Source organism: Epinephelus lanceolatus, chromosome 13, assembly GCF_041903045.1.
Source record: "Epinephelus lanceolatus isolate andai-2023 chromosome 13, ASM4190304v1, whole genome shotgun sequence".
Lineage (NCBI taxonomy): Eukaryota > Metazoa > Chordata > Actinopteri > Perciformes > Serranidae > Epinephelus > Epinephelus lanceolatus.
Genome location: NC_135746.1, coordinates 12,191,584 through 12,215,396, shown reverse-complemented (window position 1 = coordinate 12,215,396; position 23,813 = coordinate 12,191,584). Strand labels below are relative to the sequence as shown.

Here is a 23,813-nt window from a genome sequence, read left to right as displayed (position 1 = left end):
TTTTCTGCATACAGAGGGATTTATGTTGACATGGCCTCTGACAGATGACCAGTGCATCTGTCTTTTAAGTGGATTAGGACGTAGTGACACAGGTTGCATAAGACTCGTTTAACATCGGGCGACTTTACTCTCACTGGAGAAATGACAGTGTTCATTAGCGGACTGATTAGCTGAGTAACTGTTTTATTTGTGTTGTTATTAAAGATAATCTAAGTTTTCGTCAGATCTAATCACAAATTGGAGAATGCAACTTAAAGGGATAGTTCACCTCAAAGTCAAATATACATATGCACATTTTTCCTCTTATCTGTAGTGCTTGTTTTTTTATCAGTCTAGATTGTTTTGGTGTGAGTTGCAGAGTGTTGGAGATATCAGTTGTAGAGATGTCTGCCTTCTCTCCAATATAATGGAACTAGATGGCACTCGGCTTGTGGTGCCAAACAAATACATTTGAAAAATTCAACAGCAATGTCTCTTTCCAGAAATCATGACCTGGTTACTCAAGATAATCCACAGACCTTGTTGTGAGCAGTTTCATGTAGGAACTATTTTCTTTCTACCAAACTAAATCCACCAGCCGAATCACCACGCAGAAGGAAATGTACATCTACTGCTAGTTCACCAAGCACCACTGTAGCTAATGCCATTAATGTTTACATCTTGTTCAGGGTAAATAAATAAAATAATTCTATCTGACATATTTTCCCCTTATAAAGGTTTTATGGTGAACAGGCTAGCAAACATTTGCCTATTTACGAGTGTAAGTCCAATGATTGCTCTAGTTTTGGCTCTCTTTTGGTCTCCACCAACTTCTGAAATAAATAGCTGGTTCTTAAGATGTTAAATGCTGCACTAATTTGTCACTTTTTCACTGAAAACTGCCGCCCTCTGGGACTGGAAATGACCTGGTTACTCAAGATAATCCACAGGGTAGTTTTCACTGCTAGTGGCGGGGTCCGCCATTCAAAATGCCTTCACTCACACTGGTGATTCAGAGAGAATGAGGCATGCGTGTAATCCAGTGTTACTGTTATCTCAGTAGGTGCGTTTAAATCCACCTGTTTCTATACAGATTTTCAATTTGTGCATGAAAAGACATTGTGAGCAGTTTCATGTAGGAACTACTTTTTTTCTATCAAACTACACCTACCGACTATATCGCTGCGCAGAAGGAAGTGTGCATCTACTCATGGATGAGGGGCTCATGCTCGTGACAGCACAAGATGTAAACATTAATAGCATCCACCTTGGCCAAGCTGTAACGTTAGCTAGCTTAGTAGTGCTAGGTGAGCGAGCAGTAGATGTACACTTCCTTCTGTGTGGTGATATTGTTCGAGGGTGAAGTTCAGTAGAAATAGTTCCTACTTGAAACTGCTCACAACAAGGTCTGTGGATTATCTTGAGTAACCAGGTCATGATTTCTGTAAAGAGACACTGATGTTGAGTTTTTCAAATGTATTTTTGGCACTTTGAGCACCACAAGCTGAGTGCCATCTAGTTCCATTATATTGGAGAGAAGGCAGACATCTCTACAGCCGATATCTCACTAACACTCTGCAACTCACACCAAAACAATCCAGACTGATAAGTGGCACTGCAGGTAAGAGGAAAGATATGTAATTTTGATTTTGTGGTGAACTGTCCCTTTAAACTAGCACTTCATGTGATCAAAATGAGAACACATTTGGTCTGCAGTCACTGCAACACCAGACATATGAAACACTACAGCAGCAACATAAAGGGAAGAAAAGTATCCATTTGGACACCAGAAAGTGTAACTGCAAGTTTAAAGTTATTTTATTTTTCTTCAGTTTCCCATGCTGTGTTGTGTCTGCTGATCACTCTATATCTTATTGCACCGTTTAACCTTTTTTTCCATGCCAAGCACTACTTACTGTGGCTCTCATTTCGAGTGCACGTGTGTGTTCTGTCAACGAAAGGCGAAAAGCATCACATTAGGCACATAGCCATAGCTGATTAGATCAGATAAAAGTACTGTAGCAGTAAGTCAGTTAAAGCTTGATTATAAACTCTGCATGTGTGTTTCTTTGCACGGTTGTCCATATGTTTACTCCAATCACTGTGGGAAGGTGATGACTTTTTTTTGGATGTGGCATTGAATTAAAAAGTGTAGATTTTGGAGGAAATTATTCAGCTCATATGCAGCATTCTGACATTATTTGTCCAAACTAGTCATCAGAATAAATGTTGGCATTGTGTGTCTCTGAAAACCACAGATATGTTAGATTTATTAAGTAGCCAATGTTAAAACTTTACATTTCTTTATGTTTTGATTTTCAATTTTATATTGTGACAACCCTGATCTTTAACATGTGAATAGGTTTAGACACAAAAATGTGTTGGTTAGGGTTAGGAAAACATTATGTTTTGGCTTAAAATGACCAGTTTTGTCACCACAAATGTGGCCAGAGGTCCCGAAACCTTGTAAAAACGATATCCAGTTTTGTTGACACAAACACGTTTGGAGATGTTGTGGTGTCTCGCTAAAAAATACCCAGTTTTGTTGTAACAAACCTGGCTTAAAATGTCCTGAAGTCACATTAAAAAATACCTGGTGTTGTCACCACAAACATGGCTGGAAATGTCCCGATGTATCTTTGAAAAATACCCTTTTTTCGCCACAAGCACGGCTGGAAATGTCTTTACATTTCATTAAAAAAATACCTGCTTTAGTTGCCATGAACTGGAAATGTCTTGGTGTCTTGTTAAAAAAAAATACTCAGTTTTGTCGCAACAAACCTGAGTGGAAATGACCTAATGTTTGGCTAAATATACTCGGCTTTGTTGCTGCAAACACAGCTGAAAATGTCCTGAAGTCACATTAAAAAAATACCTGGTTTTATCGCCGCAAATACAGCTGGAAATGTCCTGACATCCAGTACGTGGTATTGTTGACACAAACATGTTTGGAGATGTCTTGTCGTGTTGAAAAAATACCCGCTTTTGTCACGGTGAACACAGCCTAAGAAGTCCCGATGTCTTGTTAAAAATACTCAGTTTTATCGCCACAAACACGGCTAGAAATGTCCTGATGTCTTGTAAAAAAAATACCCGGTATTGTTGCCATGAAATCAACTGAAAATGTCTTGGTGTCTTGTAAAAAAAAAACCACCTGCTTTTGTTGCCATGAACATAGCTGGAGATATGTCCCGATGTCTTTTTAAAAATACCCAGTTTTGTCGTCACAAACACGGCTGAAAATGTTCAAAAGTCATGTTAAAAAATACCTGATTTTATTGCCACAAACCTGGCTAGAAATGTCCCAATATTTAGTTAAAAATACTTTTTTTTTCTCCCCACCACAAACATGGCTGGAAATGTGCTGATATCTTGTTAAAAATACGCAGTTTTGTTGCTGCAAACACAGCTGGAAATGTCCTGAAGTCACATGAAAAAATACCTGTTTTGTCACAAACCCAGCTCAAAATGTCCCAATATTTGGTTAAAAATAAGTTGTTTTTTTTACCATGAACACAGCTGTAAATGTCCTGATGTGTCATGATATGATACATATGAAACATACAAATGTAATGTATCTGTGGTTTGCAGAAACGTACAATGCTAACATTTTATTCTGGTGACTGGGCTGATTTAGTAGGATTTGTTTAGGTATTTAAGCTCTTTCTACCAATCTGAGTAAAGCTACAACTAATGATTCATTATTAATTCATCTCTTAATTACATCTTATTATATTTACAGTGAAAAATGGTCATCACATTTTCCCAGAGCCCACTGTAATGCTTGTTTTGTCCTACCAGCAGTGTAAAACCTCAAACATATTCAACTTACAGTGATATAAAACAAAAATTAGGAGCTTATTTTTATATTTATGAGACTAAAACCAGATTCTTTCCATTGATAAATGTTTACAATTGACAGTTAATGTGGATAGACATTTTTGGATCTATTAATAAACTGAACAAATTGATTAAGATCATACATGTGTGCTTTTGGGCAGAATATGAGCAAAGATTTATCCTGTAATTCACACATAGTGTATAATTATTTGTCTTTTTTTTCTAAACCACAATAAAAACAAAATCTGCTGACGGTAATGTGAGAACTCACCTCCCATATTCCCACATGAACTTCTTTAAGAACCAAAGCTAAAACATCCTCTGTTGTCATATCCACCTGCCCCACTGAGAGGCTGCCTCCCATTGGCTCAGAGCACAGCCAATCAGCTGCCAGCTCAGCGTTCTGGGGGAAGGCCATTCAAATGTGTGTGTGTGTGTGTGTGTGTGTGGCTGAGTATTCATGAGGGCCAGCTTCCCTTGGAGACCCTTGTCACACACAGCCAGCTAGTCACAACAGTCAGGACTTCAAAGGCAGCCAGTGGCCGTAAGGGGGCTGTCGGTGAGAAGTGCGAGTGACAGGGAGACAGACACAGGACAATGAGACGAGCTGAGAGAGTGATCCAACACAGGAGCAGGCTGTAGATGGAGACAAAGTTTGGAGGCAGAGGAAAGAGAAAGTGACAAACAAGTGCAGTGAGAGACACAGTTTATTAAACCAGCAGAGGAAAGGAAGAAGAAAAAGACACAGACAGAAACAGACATTCATTTTTTTCTTCTCTTCAGAGCATGGTGGCAGAGTGCACATGGATTTAGTCGACCTCTACCTCCCAGAGTGTTTCACCTACCACTCTGACACAGAGTAAGTACTTTCACCCTGCAGAGGGGCTGCAACCAGCATGAAGTGTATCTCAGAGGTGTAGCAGCAAACTGAGCCAGACTGTGTGAGATAAGATTTTCCTTCAGATGTCTGATCGGTGTGTTTATGCCTCTGAAGTGTCTGCTTGTGCTGCACAGGTATCATGATCTGTACGCTGTTGATTTGAATACTTCAGAGAGTCAGTTTGATTCATAACACATCTGTGTGTCTGAAATAAACCTTGTAAAATGACTCAGGACATTGAGAGAGTTGGCGGATGTGAATCAGGGTCCATCACAAGTGCAAATCAAATACCTTGATGACGATATTGCGACGATATTGTAGGGTTGATTATTGGTGCTTTCACCAAATTTTTACACAATGAGCTTTCTGCTAAATAATCACAAGTAATGTGGATATAATGACTACGTGGGTAAATGGTAGGACAGCTCGAACGTCACTTAATTGTAACGCAGCCTTTAATAAAGCCAGGAAAAGACGACCCTTACGAAATCCTGATCCCCAAATCTGATACATCATCTCGTCTCGTAGCTGGGTATCCAGATAATATTGATATATTGCCCAGCCCATGCTTAGCATTGTCACTATTCCTTCCAGCTTTATGGAAAGAATTGTTGTACCTTTACTCAGATTGGGCAATATGACGATATTATATTGTTATCGAGATACAACACTATATATCGTCTTCAATTTTGGATATCGTTGCATCGTGATGTGGCATAAATTGTGTTTTTTTCCCGTTGTTTTAAAGGCTGTATTACAGCAAAGTGAGGTAAATGTATCAACTTGCCAGACTGTACTATTTGTTTCAACCCTTACCTTAACCCACTCAGCCATTATGTTCACATTATTGATGATTATTGATCAAAAATCTAATTGCAGTAACAGGATCCCTCATTTGTACTTTCTGGACTCGTCCAAATCTTAATAATTATTGGATATTTAATACATTTTCTGTGGTTTTTGGAGTCAAATTCGCCCCTTCCCCAGAGAACATACCTCCTCCTAGACACTAAACAAATGCTGTTGCCTTTGCCTCCTTCATTGCTAGAGGCCTTATTCTTACTAAGTGGAAGCAGGAGACGTCTCTCACACACATGCTCAGTGGGCTGGTGATCTTATGAGTTTTCTATATGCTGGGGAAATAAGGTGTAAGCTGGGTGGTACTACAGGTGAATTCCACAGGACCATTTCTGATATATATGAAAATGCTAAAACTGTGCGATGTTTCGTAATTGATTCTCACTTGGAGCAAATTACGATGTAGATTGACTATAGACAGCTGTGACTGATGTATGAATGTACTTATGTTTATATTTGGATTTTATGTCACTGTCTGTTTATGTATGTAAAAAAAAAGACAAGGAAAATTGAATTTTTTTTAATTGTATTAATATTTTCTGAAAAACAACAACAATAACAAAAAAACATCCGTCATGCAGACAACTTTGTCGCATGAAAGAGGGTATTTGGTGAGAAATATGTTAGATTTTGTCTCCCAGTCCTAACATTGATAAAGTGCTTTTGGGGAGATTTAAAAATATATCGATATATATATATATATATATATATATATATATATATATATAATCTGAAAATACACGATATAATTTTCAGGATATATCGCCCAGCCCTGACTTTTGCGGTAGTTGCTCATCCACGTCTTTTTCAGAGGAATGCATACATTCCACATAAACATTTAAAATCGTCCTCTTGTTTGGCATTTAGTGTATCTTCTCTTGAATTTAGCCGCTGTAAATATTCGCCATAGACCTGCAGTCTTCTAGAATTTCAGCATTTAATTGTACGATCATTTTCTCGATTAGTCAATTAATTGTGTCTCCTACAGTCCAAGATGATGTCTTGTTTTGTCAAATCAAGTCAAAACCTCCCATTGAAAAGTTTACAATGATATGAATTGGAGAAGATTTGAAAGTAGAGAACGTTTGGCATCATAGGCGTAGATTTCAGATATATCCTCCGCAGTATGTTGGTGAAGATTCTCAATTATCCAAGTCAAGTTTATCTTAAGTGGTATGTTGTAGGCTATGGACTTCCTTGAGTTTCTTGAAGACGTTTCACCTCTCATCCAAGAGGACAGAACTGAAGAAGCCTCTTGGATGAGAGTCTTCAAGAGGCTCAAGCAAGTCCAAAGCCTACTATATAGAGATATGGCAGAGGACTTTTGTTTTGACAGAATTAGACATTTTCACCATTAACTGATGCAGAAAAGGCAACAAGTGGTGCATTGAATCCACCAGGATGCCAGAAATTGATAGTTTAGCACTCAAAATTTTCAAGCAGAGGACCCCAAAACCTGGTTTCATATGTGTCCCTCCCAATGTAGAAACAAAACCTGATCCCTTGTCTGGCATATTTGCTCAATTGCATTAATCAATGATCAAAAATAGTTGCTGAATTATTGTCTGTTGATTGATTAATCAATAATTGGATAGTAGGAACAGGGATTTGCATAAATAAGTGTTAAAATCTAAAGATTTTTCTTTGTGTTTTTGGGAAAACTTTGATGGAAACTTCCCATAGTTTGTGGCGGTTTGTTTGCATCACTTACAGTTGTGACTGTTCAGCCTGTTTGTTTGTTGATAGTGAGGATGAGTGGGTGCAACCAGTTTGAGAACAGCTTGGGTCATCCGAGGCCGGTTGGTGAAAATCTCCCCGACGCGAACAAGCCTGTGGAAAGCTGTGCGAAGCAGCTGTTTGATTACCCCGGCAACAGCTTTTTGATTGCCTTTCTTTTCTGTAATCATAAAAGAAAATCATGTTCATTATCATCACCGCTGTGCTTTTATCAGCTGTGGCATAATCACCCGCCTCTGAGAAAACATCTCATCCAGCATTGTTAAGGATTGGAAATAACATTCCCCCAGCTCAAAGAAATGAGAGGAATTGTAGGACAAAAAGGAAAGACAGCCGGGCAGAAGATGAGCGGACATGTGGACGTACAGGTCGGCTGATTGCTGGTGACAGAATTGGCCAGATAATGGGAGAAAAGGCTGCAGATGATCCCCTGTATGGCACATGATCCATGTTTCCAGAGCCTGCGGGTCCAAAGCTGCAGCCACAGGCACCTCATCTCACTGCTAACAGCCTCGTCCAAACCCTGACTAAGGCTCTTACGCCTGGCTCGGGGTGCCGCTGATCCCTGCTCATCTCCTTATTAGTCAAAAAAACCCACCACCTCTGAGACCCCACTGACCTACATAGCTGCTCCTCAGGATTCGGGGTTAGGGCTAAAAGGTTACTTAGTTTGTTTTTGTGATATTGCAGAGAGTATCTGTCGCCTTGTGTTTTATTTCACTTCCCCTCCATTTTCTTTACATCCCTTGGTCACTTCCCTCTTATTTTTCCTCCCCTCCTTGTCTTCTTCTCACCCTCCTTCATCCGTCGGGTCATTGTCTGCATTATGACCGCGCTCATTTGAAAGTGAGTGTCGCCGTCTCTCTTTTCTTTCAACACCCCCAGGTTAATGAGCCACCGGACTGCCCCCTTTCTTTCTGTCCCTTCCCGGCTTTTTCACACTCCCTCTATCTGTCTGCCTTCTCTTATAATTTCCTCCCCGCCTCTCTTCTTCTTCTTCTCTCTTTCTGTCTCCCTGTCGTTTCACGCCGGATTTTTTTGGCCTTTGTTGCCACGGTGCAGTTAGAGTTGTTTTGGATACTGGGACACAAAAGGCTAAGGTAGGATAACTTTGAATACCCACTGACCCACACACACACACACACACACACACACACTCTGATTTATCCCCGCTGTAGAAGCCGCACCAACAGTCTTTTGATGGGCTTTTATGTTGAGTTGTAGATTAGTAATCTGTCAGAGTGAATATTACATCACATCTGATCACCCCACTCTAATGCCATTTCATTATGAAGGCAAAACACCAACTCCCCCCTCCACCTCCTCCTCCCCCTCATCTTCCACCCAGTGATGCATTATAATGGGAGAGCACAAAGTATATCTCACTCTGTACCTGTCAGAGACCTGACACGCCAATATGGACGCCTGTGATGGATAGCCAATAAGTAACCCAGTGAGTCACCTTAAAAGCAAACTGAAATCTCTTCAGTGTTCTGTTTTTATAGTCCTCAAAGTGGATTGGAGAGGTGAGACATGGCAACAGGGGAGGGGGAGGAGTTACAAGGCTTGTTCATTGGATATTAAGGTAAAATTTGGGCACTCAGAGGAATTCTTCACCCTCCAAATGGCCATTTGTGTGTCAGTTACTCATCCTGTGTTACATTGGATTCGCTAAGAAAATGTTTTTTCTGCATGTTTCAAAGTTGAACGGAGAATCCAAAAACTGAGAAAGTTCTTGATTAATTGAAGTCATAGGGGTCCACGTTTAACAACAGCAAAACTGTTTCAGAACTTTTGTTGACAAACTCGCACACAAGTCGCCCAGTATAATCCAAGTCTCATTTATCCAGTCGTATGCTCAGTGCTTCTCAAACAGACAGCCCTTTCTGACAGGAAACGGAATTTAAAGTGAAACTTACCTCTGCTCTCTTCAAAGCCAGACTCCATTGACAAAAACAGTAATTTTACCTCACTGAACACAGGAGCTGCTGGTCTACCACTGCCTTGATCAGTTAGCTTGCTTGTGTTACTGTGTGACTTTGGTGTTTTAAAGGGTTAGTTCAGATTCACCAAAGTCACACGACAACACAAACAAACTACCTCATCAAGGTAGTGGTAGACCAGCAGCTCCTGTGTTCAGTGATGTAAAATTACTGTTTTTGTCAATGGAGTCTGGCTTTGAAGAGAGTGCATTGATAAGTTTCAATTTTACTTAAGTTCCCGTGGGAAAGGCTGTCTGTTTGGGAAGCACCGAGCACACAACTGTATAAATGAGACTTGGATTATACTGCATGAGTTGTGTGAGAGTTTGTTAACAGATGTTTTGATATAATTTTGCTGTTGTTAAACGCAGCCCCCTTCAACCATAATTTATCAAAAGTTTTTGGATTCTTCGTTCACAAATGCAAATTTACACAGGATGAGTAACTGACATACAAACGGTCATTCAGAGGGGGTTAAGTATTCCTTTAAGACAAGAGTTGGCTGTTTTGAGAATATTTAAATACTAGTGCCAGCGTTATACCTGAATTTTAGTCCTAATCTCAAAACTATATATTTTTTTGGCTACCTTATCTTAAAGAATGCTTTTCTACAGATGGATCAGATTTCTCAGTTGAATGCGAAAACCCCCCAGCAATTTTTGCCACAGTCCCCACTAACTCTATGGAGCTTTTTAGTGTCCTTAGGCTAATTGCTTTGTTGATAAAGGCCCACAACTTTACTGTTTCACTGTTAGCGCTCTCATTGAGGTCATTTCCAGCCCCAGAGGGCGGATGTTTTCAGTGAAAAAGTGATAAATTATTGCAGCACTTAACAGCTAAAGAACCAGATATTTCTTTTAAAAGTCGGAGGAGACCAAAACAGATCTAAAAGCGGAGCAAACATTGGACCTACATTCGTCAAATGATCAGGAACACAACTCCACATAAGTGCTAATGTTGCTAACATTTGCTAGCGTGTTCGCCCTAACACCTTTATAAGGGGAAAATATGTCGGATAGAACTTTATGTACCCAGAGCAAGATGTAAACATTAATGGTGTCCTTGTCCGCCGAGCTGTAACATTAGCTACAGTGGTGTTAGGTGAACTAACAGTAGATGTACTCTTCCTTCTGTGCAGTGATTCGGCTGGTGGATGTATAGTTCGGTAGAAAATTGTTCTTACATGAAAATGCTCACAACAAGGTCTGTGGATTATCTTGAGTAACCGGGTCATGATTTCTGGAAAGAGACATTGATGTTGAGTTTTTCAAATGTAGTTTGTTGGCACTTTGAGCACCACAAGCTGAGTGCCATCTAGTTCCATTATATCAGAGAGAAGGCAGACATCTCTACAGCTGATATCTCCAACACTCTGCAACTCACACCAAAACAATCTAGACTGATAAATAGCACCACAGGTAAGAGGAAACATATGCATTTTGATTTTGGCATGAACTGTCCCTTTAAGACAGCAGATGCTTGATTTTCTTATAGAAACGTCTACTTTGGGCTCCTGTGGAGTGTTTATTTGCTGTCAGTCTGTCTCTTACTGTGCGTCCGTGCGTCTGTCTTTGTGGGCTTGTAGAGGGGTCAATAGCGCGTGCCCATGGTTTACTCTGGAGGTGGTTAACAGCAGCCAGTCCTTTTGCCTACCAAATGACTTGTGGCCAAGCGAACTCTGATTTACATGGCAGGAAACAGACCGAGGCCGACATCCACCACACCAGGCCAAGATTAGAGTGGGAGAGACGTACGGCTGTGTGGATACTGAACGTGTGTGTGTGTGTTTCTCTACATGTGGAAGTGTGTGACACGAGTGAGACAGCAAGGGGGTCTTTTTAAAGTTGGCCTGGCGACAAAGAGTTGCATGCCTGTATGTGTCGGAGTGTTTATGAAGACACTTGCTTTAAAATGTGTCTGTAAGTGTGTGTGTGCGGGGGGGGGGGTCGGGGGGGCTGGGGGGGGGGGGGGGGGGGTGGAGTATGTTCCTGATCACGTGAATCTGAAGTGTGTGTGTAGAGAAGTGGAGGAGCCCATCTATGGTTTTTATTTTTACATCCACGCACATGAACGCCTGACGCCACTGTGGGAGTGAGTGTATGTGTGTGTGTGTGTGAGCACTCATCACATGCCTGTGAGCCAAGTGTACACCTCAGCTGGTTTCAGATGCTTTTTTCTTCTTGTCGTGGTGACAGAGAGTCTGTTGTGGTCACATCTCGATCCAATAATAAAGTAATGATGCACACTTCAACATGCAGGCAGAGGAAGAGTTATTTCAAGCAGTTAGAATGGCGCTATGCATAGAAAGTACACCTAAAAATATAGTTTTGAAAATGCTAAGACAAAAGACGTGTGTATTTTTTGAGCATATTGTTCTTAAAACCATTCTTCATTGCACTTTTTGTGTTTTTTGGACTGCCTTAAGTGCACAATACATCCAAAAATGAACTAGCAGTAACATTTTCTCTGTAATTGCACTGCAGAGCATTTATTTGTGTCTCATTCGCCACATCTTCTAACAGTAAAAAAGCTGTTAACTGTCGTAACAGCCTGTTAACTGTTGAAGGCCACAGAGTGTTTGACAGGTCGAGTATGATGAGTAACTGAGAGACACAGAGACAATAGAGAGAGAGGAAAGATGATCGTGTTTGGATTGAACATAATGGCGATGATGAAGCGGATGATTGCTGGTTTGGCAATTTCCCTACGTTTGCTTAAGCAATCTCCAACTTTAAAAACAAAGCAGTGTAATGGACGGCAGCTTTGCATATGTGGGAAATCACAAACGGCTGGTTTAGATAAGACGGGGGATGGATGGACGCATGGATGAAGGGGTGTGGAGGTGGAGAGGTGGAGGTCTTCAAGGCTTTGGGAGACGGATGAAACAAAACAGAGTGCATTGTAGCTCTGTATGTGGTTGTGAATAGATATATGAATACATAGATTAAAGCAGGGGTCTTTAATAAAGTGTGGATAGCCGACGTGTCCAACTAGGTTCGGACAACAAATCAGAAATTTTGCTCGGGTTCGGTTCGGGTTTGGCCCACTTGTCACGCTGCTGTGTTGTGCTATGGCCTATTCAAATGCTGGAATTTGTTATTTACGTGACAACGCCTGAACGCAACACAGGCCAATAATTGCATTTCAGGCAGGAGGTGGTAAATATTCAGACTGAACTAATGAAAATGGACGCTAGACAAAACTCGGGTCGGTTGGTTGTTTTCACTCAGGTGCTGTATATTCTTGCAAGCGCCATTAGCAGCACCAGAAGGAGTCAACATAACCTGATTTTATTTTTAAATTTTTCAGATTATCCATCTTGTGTGAGACTATCAGGATGTGGTGACAGTTTCAGCAAATATGACAGCTATTTTCTTTTAATAAAAATTACCTACCGTAGCTTTAATGCTAATGATTTTTCAAAGCTGCTTATCACATTATTACTTCCTGTGTAAATGATGCCTGACTTAATAAAACTAGCCACTCATTAATATTAATACCAAGGTGACTCTTCATATATAGCTGACCTGAGAGTCAAATCCTTCACCCTCATGAATATGGATCACAATAAGGTGCATATAGGATCATATAGAGTGGTAATAAAGCTTCTCCTGTGTTTCCTCTCTCCTCTCTGTTCTCCAGACATCTGGGCAGGATGTCAGTGAGGGGCTTGGACCCCACCTGTCCCTCCACTATAAAGCGTGAGCCCTCCAGCCCCAGCCCCAGCTCTCAGGGCGATGTCAGCCCGGCTCAGCCTAGTCCTGGAAGCACTTCCTCGGACACAAACTCCAGCTACGGGCCCCCGAAAGGCCACATTCACAGCAATGGGCTGGACTCGCCAAGCCTCTATGGTCACACAGCGGGACTGGTCAACAATGGAGAAGCTAACAGGTTGGTGGATGTATTTCTTTCACTTAAGAAACATTGCCAAGGTGCGGCCGTTCCTATCCTACAAAGATACACTAATATTTATTTATGATTTTATTTCAAATAGATCAGATTATTGCACTTACTTAGAGTTGTGCTGGTCGACTTATCACCAAAACAAGAAAGACAGAGCATACTATCCACTCCAATGGTTGGCACACTTTTTAAAATAAAATTTAATGTTCTTTTATTTGTTTTTTAAGCTTTCAATGGTTTTTGGACCAGCCTACGTTGCAGACTCTCTGTCATTCTGTAATCCTTCACAAGCTCTCAGATCTCAACTGCTGGGTTTTTAAATATACAAAATTAGCACAAGAAAGCAGGCAGTGCAACGTTTGTTAAATATCCTCCAAAATTATTGAATACCTTTCAAAAAGCTTTAAGAGATGCGGGGTCTGTGAACATTTTTAAACAAGAACTGAGAACCTATTTACTTAGTTTGGCTTTTAATCAATGCCATTCTTCTTTTTATTGTTATTTTTTTATCCATTCTCTCATTTTTACTACTCATACCAGTTTCTGTTCTTTAGACCTTCACTTATCCTCCTGAGACCCTGCGTCCTCATGAGGACAGCACATTTTAAAAACAAGATGGCAGCCATCTCTGCCAAGTCAGTCTGCAGGCGATCTTGACACCAAAGTGGACAAGGTCCAAAACCTGATCACAGTTTATGGTTGAAGCTTGTTTATCTATGTTTGTAGTTTGATATGGCAACAAATTTGACCAATTTTAGCAACAGCAACAAGAGGCTGTTAATTAGGAAGGACTAGTTTGAAGATATTGGGACTTTATTGTTGTCTAATTTGAGGACATTGGGACTTAATTATCATTAACAATGTTACGTTTTTTATACTTATCGGGTCCTGCTGATCCCAAATAGCTAGGAGAAATTAAAAATCCGGAAAATAGTCAAAGGAGCAGTGTGTACGATTTCTGGGGATTTAGCGGCATCTAGTGGTGAGTATTGCAGATTGCAACCAGCTGAAACTTCTCCCGGTTAGAATTCCTTCAGTACTCATTGTTCAGGAGGTTTTTACCAGGAGACAAATTATCCACAGACCAGGTGATTACAACCAGTAAAAACACAGAATAAAGCAGTTACGCATTTATCAGTGTTTTTACCAACCGAGGAGCTGCTAATGACAATGGTCAGTGCAAAAATGTGAATGGCCCTATCTAGAGCCAGTGTTTGGTTTGTCTCTTCTGGGCTACTGTAGAAACATGGAGGTGTAACATGGTGGTCTCTGCCTTTGTAGATATAAACGGCTCATTCTAAGGTTACAAAAACTCAACGATTCTTATTTTAGGGTGATTATACACTAAAGAAAACATACTTATTATATTCAATTTCTGCCAATATGTCCCCTTATTTCCAACACACTGGACATTTAAGTAGGGCATCATGTTAAATTCTGCCAGAATAGTACTGATTCCAAATATGCTTCTCCTCTGTCACATTTTTTAGGGTATATCTGCTCAAAATCAGGAGCTCAGTTTACATTCACATCCAGAAGCTGACGACCTCTAAACAGTTGTGTGTTAGGCATTTGTTTAACATGTGTTTGAAAAGGGTGGGGGGACATTTCCCCTCTGTCCCCAATGGAAATCTCACATTATACTGCCCTTTACTTTGTGTGTTTTGCCTCACAGACGTTAAATGGAAGCACCATTGCTATCTGATCACATTCCTCTTAATTTGTCTCCTTCACTTCCTCCCTTCCTCTCTTCCTCTTCACTTCTATCCAGGAGGTTTGTGGAGGAAGAAAGCCAAGTGAAGTGTGAATTCATGCTGGGCTCGGTGGCCAAGCGTGTGTGTCTGGTGTGCGGTGATGTTGCCTCGGGCTACCACTACGGTGTGGCCTCCTGTGAAGCCTGCAAGGCCTTCTTCAAGAGGACCATCCAGGGTAAGAGACAGACAAAACACACACACACAACACACGTAGGCGCAGGTTTCATGCTCAGTTTTATACTTAGTAACAGAATTTATTGTGCGTGGCTTGCTGCATCATATAAACCTGTTTTACTAGCAACATTGTGCAGATGCAGTCGTTTGTTTTGGTATAAACAAACCCCGATCAGTTAGCCCACAGCGTCCGGCCCCCCCTCCCCCGCCTCAAAGTGCAGAAAGGCTTTAAATAAAGACCTGTTTGCAAACAGCTGATATGCGGTTGAACTTACAGCGTGTCATGTGTATAGTCAACATGTTTGAGTTTAGGCTTTAAAGCTCTAGATAACATATGGTGCTGCTGAATGTGTGTGTGTGTGTGCGCTTCACCCCTGAAAGCTGTTAGCGGTGAAAGGCAGCGGCAGGCAGTTTGGGTGTTTTAAAAGGCTTGTCCTGTGCTCTGTGGGCTCCGGGCCCAGGTCAAGGACCCGGCAGGCTGCGATGTGTTTAGGCCTCTAGAAGTTGGCTAGATGGATTCAAAGGGCAAACAGGATGAACGGCTGTCAGATCAGCCAGGGAGATCTGATGTCTGGCTCATCAGATACTTCCTGTTTCTGATCGAGGGTGGCAGCTGAGAGCTCCTGCAACTGGCTGGACGCCATCGGGCTTAACGCGCACTTTTGGCTGCCATGGCTATTACTCTCAATTAGGTGTTAGGAACATGTGTTTTTGTGTGTGTGATTGCACTGATTGTGAGTTAAAGTCAAAATGTCATGATGAAAATAAGATTTAATGTTTAGTGTCCATAATTTAAAGATGCACTGCACTGAATTCACACATAGGCATCAGTTGACTCGTCATGAGGAGTATTTCACAGCCTGTTGTATTATGTCCTCTGTAGCTTGGAGGGAGCTTTGTCAAGCATGAGAAACCAATCCTGATGATGTCATAGTGATGTCATCACGGTCAGTTTCTGCTTGAGGTTACAGATTAATGAAAGAAAGCGTGGGGCACAAAAACAAGAGGTGTGGAGTTTAGAGGGTTTGAATACTTTCCAGGCAGGAACAGTCTAATGAAAGACCCTTTCCAGTTGCATCATGGGAGGTGTAGGATCCTGTGTTTTGAGGGCATGACTCACACAAGAAAGTAATACCCCTTTTCAACCAGAATTAGCACGTATATGACGTTTTTTTAAACTCAGGAAAACCTGCTAAAAAATAGGCAATAGACTCCTTTCTCATTTCCAATGAATGAGTTAGCCTTTCTGTTTTTTTCCCCCTGGTGTCTCACCTGTGACTTCATGAACGCACTGTTAAACAGGGTTAGTAAACAGTAGAAAGCAGCATGGAGGCCGAGGAAAACATTTTTATTTATTCAGTCTCTCTTTCAATCTCGATGCCAGCTAATTTGGAATGATGATTGAGTGCTGCTTGGATGAAGACAGATGGAATTTATGGCTGTGGTGTCAAAGAGTTGCAGGAGTTACAGATGGTTGTGTCGAAATAAAGTGCCAAAAATGAGTGAATCCAACTGGAAGTCATGTTTCCATCACTGCAAATTGGAGTTGGAGCCAATAAACTATTAGGCCTCTTTACTACTGGAGAAAAATCCCCCACTAAGGGTTCATTTATGCTCAATGTTAGATATGGAGACGGACAGAGCCTTTTGTCTCTTTTTTTGTCTTTTGTCTGTTTTACGGGCGAAACGGAGCAGTGCCACCTGAGATCATGGAGGCAGTGTAGTGTAGTTCAAGGGAGATACAACTGTAGGAGATGTTGAAGAAATATAAATAATGGTGGAAGGAAACTAATTGGTAATTTAGTGAAAAGAATTCTTCATCGATATGTCAGATGTACGTAATAGCTGCACAGACCACTGCACCTACACCGCTGCCTCTGTTTAAAGGTACAAAATTACGACTTCTTCCACTGTCGCCTCATTTGGTTTTCTGCAAAACTTTTGACTCTGCCCTCTAGTGCCATCTATTGGCTGTGTATATGCCAACATAAAAGACGTGTCAAAGTATGAGGGCTGTCCGATCGACAGTGATGGGAATACGACACCTGGGTGGCCATGCTAATTTTAGCCCCTTTTCTGCCGCTATATAATGATGCACTGCCACAAACTTCTGTCCACCTCCGTCCAAGCAGCGCTAGAACAACACTCAAAATTAAGTTGGCCCAGAGTTTTAGAGATCAACAGCCAGATGTTTGTGCGTGTTAGTGGGTTTTCTCCCATGGGAAAGGGGGCCTAAAAGTCAGGATATCTCGGCTTCTACTTCGATTTTTACCATTCTTCTTTTAAATCTGATTCTCGTAATACCCCCAGCACTATGCAATATACAACACTAATTCTCTGAAGTATCCAGGGGCGTAAATCTAGACAGTGCAGGCAGTGTGGTTGCATTGGGACCCTTGAGGTGGGCAGCCCATAGAGAGAGTGGGCTCTCCAATAGTCAGTACGTTTACATGACACTTGAAAAAAACGAATTATTGCCTTAATCCAACTATACCTGGACAACTGAAGTACATGTAAACGCGTTACCCCGACTAATATCGGAGTTCTCCAACTCCGATTAAGACACCCAGATAATGCGATTGGAATTCGATTTTCTCCAGCATATATACGCCGTAATTGGAGTTAAACTAGACAATGGATATGCGCGTGCTCCACACCCCCCGTGCTGCCGTATGACCCCGGAACAGATAAGACATGCTATTGTTGTAGCCCTCCAACAGCATACAGCGTTCTTGTCTGCCTCTTGAAATCATCATGACCACGAGGGATAGCGAGCACCTTATCTGCACAATCAGTAACGCGTACATTACATACGAGATGAACAAAGCTGTACGATTATCCATCTTGCTGTTGTTCGAAAATGCCGGTCTGCTGCCTGACTCCAGTTGTTTATTATTAAGTGATGTAATAGGTCAACCGGAAAGGGGGCCGTATTAACCTGCTGAAACGACGCATATCACCACCTAGTGTTGAGGAGGAGGACACGTTCCCGTCAGTAATTCGATTTTCTCAGTTGCTTGTAAACTGGGACAAGGACCGAAGTCCGATTAGACGCCAAAATCAAATTTTGAGCATAGCTCGATTAAGCTGTGCATGTAAACGTACTGAGTGTGTTAGGTGGAGAATGGGCCCTTATGAGTGATTGCCACCTTGAAATATGCCGGGGTTCAAAGAAGGACTCTTATTAGATTAAAACCAGTGCCTTTTGCTATATATGCCCTTAAAAAGGCAAACTAAAATATGTATGTTGATGTTATCCAATGTCAAGTCTATTATGTGACGAGATGATATGTGCACATTAGTCAACATTTGACATGAAAACTGTGAATCTCAGTAAGAGAATTTTGTCAGACTTAAATAAAAAGATGATGAACAGTAATGTTGAATTAATGTTCCAATGCATTTTCTAAAAATATGTGTCTCTTATCTCCTCCAGGTAACATTGAATACAGCTGCCCAGCGTCCAATGAATGTGAAATCACCAAGAGGAGAAGGAAATCCTGCCAGGCCTGTCGATTTGTGAAATGTCTGTCTGTGGGCATGTTGAGAGAAGGTCAGCCATACACCAAAAATCATTCTCAGACTCGGGTCAAAACAGAGCTGCTTTTTCAGGGATTGATCGGCTGCTGGTCTTGGCAGAGGTTCAAACCTCGTCCTTCAGATGGTTGAGACAGAGAAAAAGCACCCGGAGAGCGAAGGCGAACTCAAGTCTGACTGCAGTTTCTGTGTCCTGCATTCCTGGAAACAATACCCTGATTACCAGCTGAGGTTCTTTAAATGTCTCACCTGAGAAACTGGCGACAGCACGTACTGTAGTTCTGTAGACTCCAGTGAAACCTAAAACTTCTGACAGTTAAACTTCAGCCCCTCCGTGCCAGCTGTGATGCGTGTGTGCGGGTCCGTGTATGTGCTGTAAACACAGGGTTGAACAATGCAGAGCCGCGTCTTAGAGAAGGAGGAGAGGGTTTCTAACTGTTCAATTGTGTCTTTACATCAGCAGTGTTCCTCCGAAATAGTTTCTGGAAATCCGCCAGTGTGTGTGCGTGTAAGTGTGTGTGTGAGAGTGTGTGTGCAGCAGCTAGGGAGATAATGGAGCAAGTTGTTGCTAGGGGCTCCTGGGACGAGACTTTCCAAAAATTTAAATGCAGGGAAAGTTTGAGATATATTTTTACAAGTGGGGAATTTAATGAGGATGGGACAAGTTTCCTCACAAACCCAGACAATTGCTTTATGTACAGTCAAGTTTTTTTAATTCATTATCTCTGGATAGACACAGTGGTGCCTAGTGGTGTATGCTCATGCACAGACAAAATTAAGGTGAAATAAATGTAAAATAGGCCAAATAGTTTTGTGACAAGCTTCATATTCCAATATCTTTTCAACAGATGCCCTCAAACTTCATTACACATGCTTTAAAATATGGCCCAAGTGGTGACATACTGTATACATACCACACAGGGAGTCTGTGGCAGCGGTCAGGTGCTCCTTTAGTCTGGCTGTGTGCCTGTCTGCTGACATATTGTTGTCCAGATTTAGAAGTGACTCAAAAAGGAAAACATTAGCGACCTCCTACTGTACCGGCCACTTGCTGCACGCTGTGTAGGACCCAGAGATGATAATAAAGAAGGGAGAGGAGATAAAACGTGTGTGTGTTAGTCTGTGGTGGGTGCAATTATAGGATGAAGGGATAGTAAATGTAAAGATGAGGCGTGTAATTGTGTGAGTTCGAGTACGAGTGGAAAAGGAGCTGTGTAGGAGCTGAGAGAGCGGACTGAGAGACAGAGGCAGACTGAACTGGTCAGCTCTGTAGGCCTGTGAGCTCATCAGCTTGCTCGCGATCTGCACTGCCAGTCCACTACCTGCAAGGGGAGGAGGACACACAAGCAGGCGAAGCAGAGCAGAGACACAGGAGGGGTCATCACAACACAGTTTATTTAGAGAACTTATCTGTACCCTCGACTCCTGTTTTCATTAACGTAAACTGTGCGTCTTTTGTGGAACAGTTTATACTCTGACAGAGGAGGTAAATTGAAGCACGAAAATCCACAGTAGCTTCCTCCATTTTGGACTCTACAGCTCACGGCCCCTCAAAGGACGGCACTGTAACGACGGCTTGCTAATGTTTAACATTTCATAGTTCTTAAAGTCAAACTTGACATTAATCAGCCCGGTCACCAGGAGAAAATGTTGGCATCATGAGTTTTCTGAAAACTGAAAATACATTACATTTGTACGTTTCATACATATAATATCAACGTCTCTGAAGTGACGTAGCATATGAGCTGATCTCTTGAGGAGAGACGGCTTCCAAACCGTGGAGACCACTGCAGATTACTGTTCGAGACCAACAAACAACAACACAGGATCGACAGGAAGGCAATCCAGGCACAAAACATACAGCACAGGTATTGCCACACCACAATGTATGTTTTGAAAGCCCTGATGAAGACCTGCAGTGGTCGAAACATGTTCAAATTTGGCACAAACTCAACAATGATAGATAGATAGATAGATAGATAGATAGATAGAAGACAAACTGATTAGATTTTGGCGGTCAAAGGTCAAGGTCACTGTGACCTTATAAGACATATTTTTTGGCTCTAACTCAAGAATTCGTACTCTGATTATGATAAAATTTCGCAGAAATGTCAAATAGGATAAAATGATGACATTTTATATCCAAAAGGTCAAAATTCACCTGTAACATCGTAATGCTCTGCAAAAACACTTTTCAGGCCATGACTCAGTGTCATATCTCAGGAACAAACAGAGAATCATTTGGTCAGATACTGAATTGGTCACACTCATCTTGGGTGTCCACTTTGAATCCGTGCTTCTGTGGGAAACTGTCGAGGAAACTTGACCAGTGCGTGGAAACCTATAACTGCAGGGTAGTAATTCTAGTTGTGCCTGAACATGTTAACCAAGGCGTTGCTGAAACGTAAAGAAACGTAGAGATTTAACGTAGCCTATTCACAATGTAATATTATACAAACGTAGCCTATCTATGGCTCATTTATTCCAGCTATTGGCTTAAATTAATTGATTTTAATGAAAAATAGTGTCATTTTGAATGCAGCCATGACCAGGCCTTTATACAAAGCTTCATGTTAGCCACACATATTTGGAAGAGAAAAGAAAGTGAACCATAAAATTACAATCCAAACATTTTATATGGACACAGCACATGTAGTTGTGCATATACACATAATTTTAGGTGCATCACTTTTGGTTTGTACCTCTAAATGAAGTCAGAATGTGGCTAAATCGCTGACTATTTTACAACCTGTGTGATCAACTGACAACTTTTTTGCACTGTTGGAGTTTGTTGTAGCGATGTCACCATATTCCCTGATCTCAGCACTCAGTATCACTGATATAATGTGATAGTAATGGCGGCCAAAACCATGATAATAAGATCCCAGTTGTAATAAACTGGAATGATCCTTTAATCCCACCTACTCATCTCCAAACAGCAGCGTCTGTTTATTGCTGCCGTGTGTGTTCCTAAATGTGTGTGTGAGTTATGGATACACAGAGTTATAGCATCTTTACATGCATATCAGTTTGTGTATATGAGTTTGTTTTGTCAGCCTGCACTCACATTTATGAACACACCTCTGTGTGTTTTTGTGACAGAGTGTGTGTGTCTGCCATTTTTCTAAATTAGCTGCTTTTAATAGGGTAGGGGCATCAACAGCATCCCAGTCCGCCTCTCAAACCCCCCCCCTCCTCTCACCAACCCCCCTCCTGCTTTCCCTCCCCCCTCGTAAATTCCTCCAGATGCCTTGTGGGATTCCTGGACCTCCGTGAAATGCGAACTGCCCCTCGTAACTCCCGTCGTAAGCGCCCTCGTAACGCGCTTCATCGTGTCTCGTAATGCCCCTCTTCCCTGGAGAGGCCGCAGTAAAGGCTGAGACAGAGGAGCTGTGAGGTTTAATGGGGAGAGTCAGAGCCGTATTAAATACATGGCTAAAAGACATATAGACCCCGGGCAGGATTTGATTAAGCCCTGTTTAGTGCTCTATACTGTGGTCGCTGTCGCCTCACAGGGCAGTAAAAACATGTATGTTTGCAAAATGTGCGCAATATTTTAAAAACGCAGTTTATCATCCAGATGTGGGGGAGAGCGGGGCTGGTCGTCACACTTTTTAACTTTTATTTGAATCCCTCAAAAACGGTATCTCTAATAGATTCTCTTTCAATGTGTAATGGAGGCCTAAAGGAATCGAGTGACCTTAATGTCCTTACGCTTATTCTGTTTTAAAGATATGGACTGTCAAATATGATATGTGCACTTAGAATACCCATCCCCATCATGGGGTTGGTTGTCCCAGTGTTATTTTAAAGGGAAAAAACAAAACATGTTTCATATTTTTTAATTTTTAACAATTATTCAGATATTTTGTATCAATCAATCAATTTTATTTATAAAGCCCAATATCACAAGTCACAGTTTGCCTCACAGGGCTTTACACATCCCTCTGTCCTTTGGACCCTCACAGCGGATAAGGAAAAACTCCCCAAAAAAAACCCTTTCCTTTTATTCTCTTGTTAAAGAGCAAGATGGCTTTGAAACAGCTAATAATTATAACCATTATGATCAATCCCAAAGAGAACATTTAATTGTTCTTGGAGCAACGTGCCGAATTCTGAACAAAAGTAAAAGTCTCGAAGCACAAGAGACATTTCTCTTTTTTTAAGATTATTTTTTTTGCCATTTTTGCCTTTGTTAGACAGGAAAGTCTAGCGTGGCATGGGGAAAGAGAGAGTGGGGGTGGCATGCAACAAAGAGCCAGAGTTGGAATCAAACTTGCAGCTGCTGCGTTAAGGACACAGCCTTTGTACATGGGACGCCTGCTCTACTAAGTGAACTAGAAGGCGCCCCACAAGAGACATCTCTAAATACTCTATGGGTTGACCAGGCTGTGCAGACAAACTGCACATAGGAAAATTGAAGCAGCTCATGCATCAAGAAAACAATCATTACTATTAGTGCAGCCTTATTTAACAATACAAAGAACAAAACAAAGAACAACCAACCCTGAACAGGATTTGACGAGTGTCCTCAACTGTGACTTTTTGCTAGTGACTAAGCTAATAACCACATGTTGTGGCTAGTGTTGGGCAGTAACGCGTTACAGTAATAATATTACTTTTTCCAGAAACGAGTAGTGTCACTTATTACTAATAAAATTTCAGTAATAATATTATAATTACCCCAAAACCAAACAACTTGTTACAACTTTACTTGACTTGAAATACAACTATCACATCAGCGGACTCATTTACGTAATCGTTGCTCTGTGCAGGCACGTCACAAAACAGCAAGCTAGTTTGGAAGGTGTAAAACTTACCTTAGCGGCTGGAAGTATTCTCATTACTTTGACTTTGAACACTGTTGCTGCAGGTAGTTGGACTAAAACTCTTTCCGCTGCGAAAAACACATCCTCAAACCTTTGGTCTGAAACACCTCGGCTACTACGACTGACAACACAACAACTTGAAGCTCCAGGAAATACACCCCACCCAAAGGTGAGCTCTTCTAAGCCACGGAGGTCGACTGTAGCCCTGCACTGGCTAAACAACCAAAACTGGAGATAGGTCTGGCTACACAAAACTAGCTCTCCCTTCATACTTTTTAATGGTAGTAATTATTTTATTATAAACTCATCTGCGTCATATGTCTCAAGATCTCAAGATCTC

General features: G+C 41.4%; 1 protein-coding gene across 3 annotated transcripts in view; it reads left to right on the top strand.

Annotated features, from left to right (window-relative positions):
- The window catches only part of LOC117271217 (estrogen-related receptor gamma-like), a 51,911-nt gene that overhangs the window by 9,212 nt on the left and 18,886 nt on the right, over positions 1-23,813 (top strand). The window contains exons 1-4 of one of the 3 annotated variants that reach the window (XM_033649352.2): positions 4,439-4,678; positions 12,919-13,167; positions 14,951-15,108; positions 18,544-18,660. In XM_033649352.2, the coding sequence (XP_033505243.1) occupies positions 4,623-4,678; positions 12,919-13,167; positions 14,951-15,108; positions 18,544-18,660 (580 nt within the window). In that variant the 5' untranslated portion in view covers positions 4,439-4,622. Of the gene's footprint in view, positions 1-4,438; positions 4,679-8,338; positions 8,395-12,918; positions 13,168-14,950; positions 15,109-18,543; positions 18,661-23,813 lie in introns of those variants that run through there. The other 2 variants (XM_078173748.1, XM_033649353.2) reach the window with 2 other exon arrangements.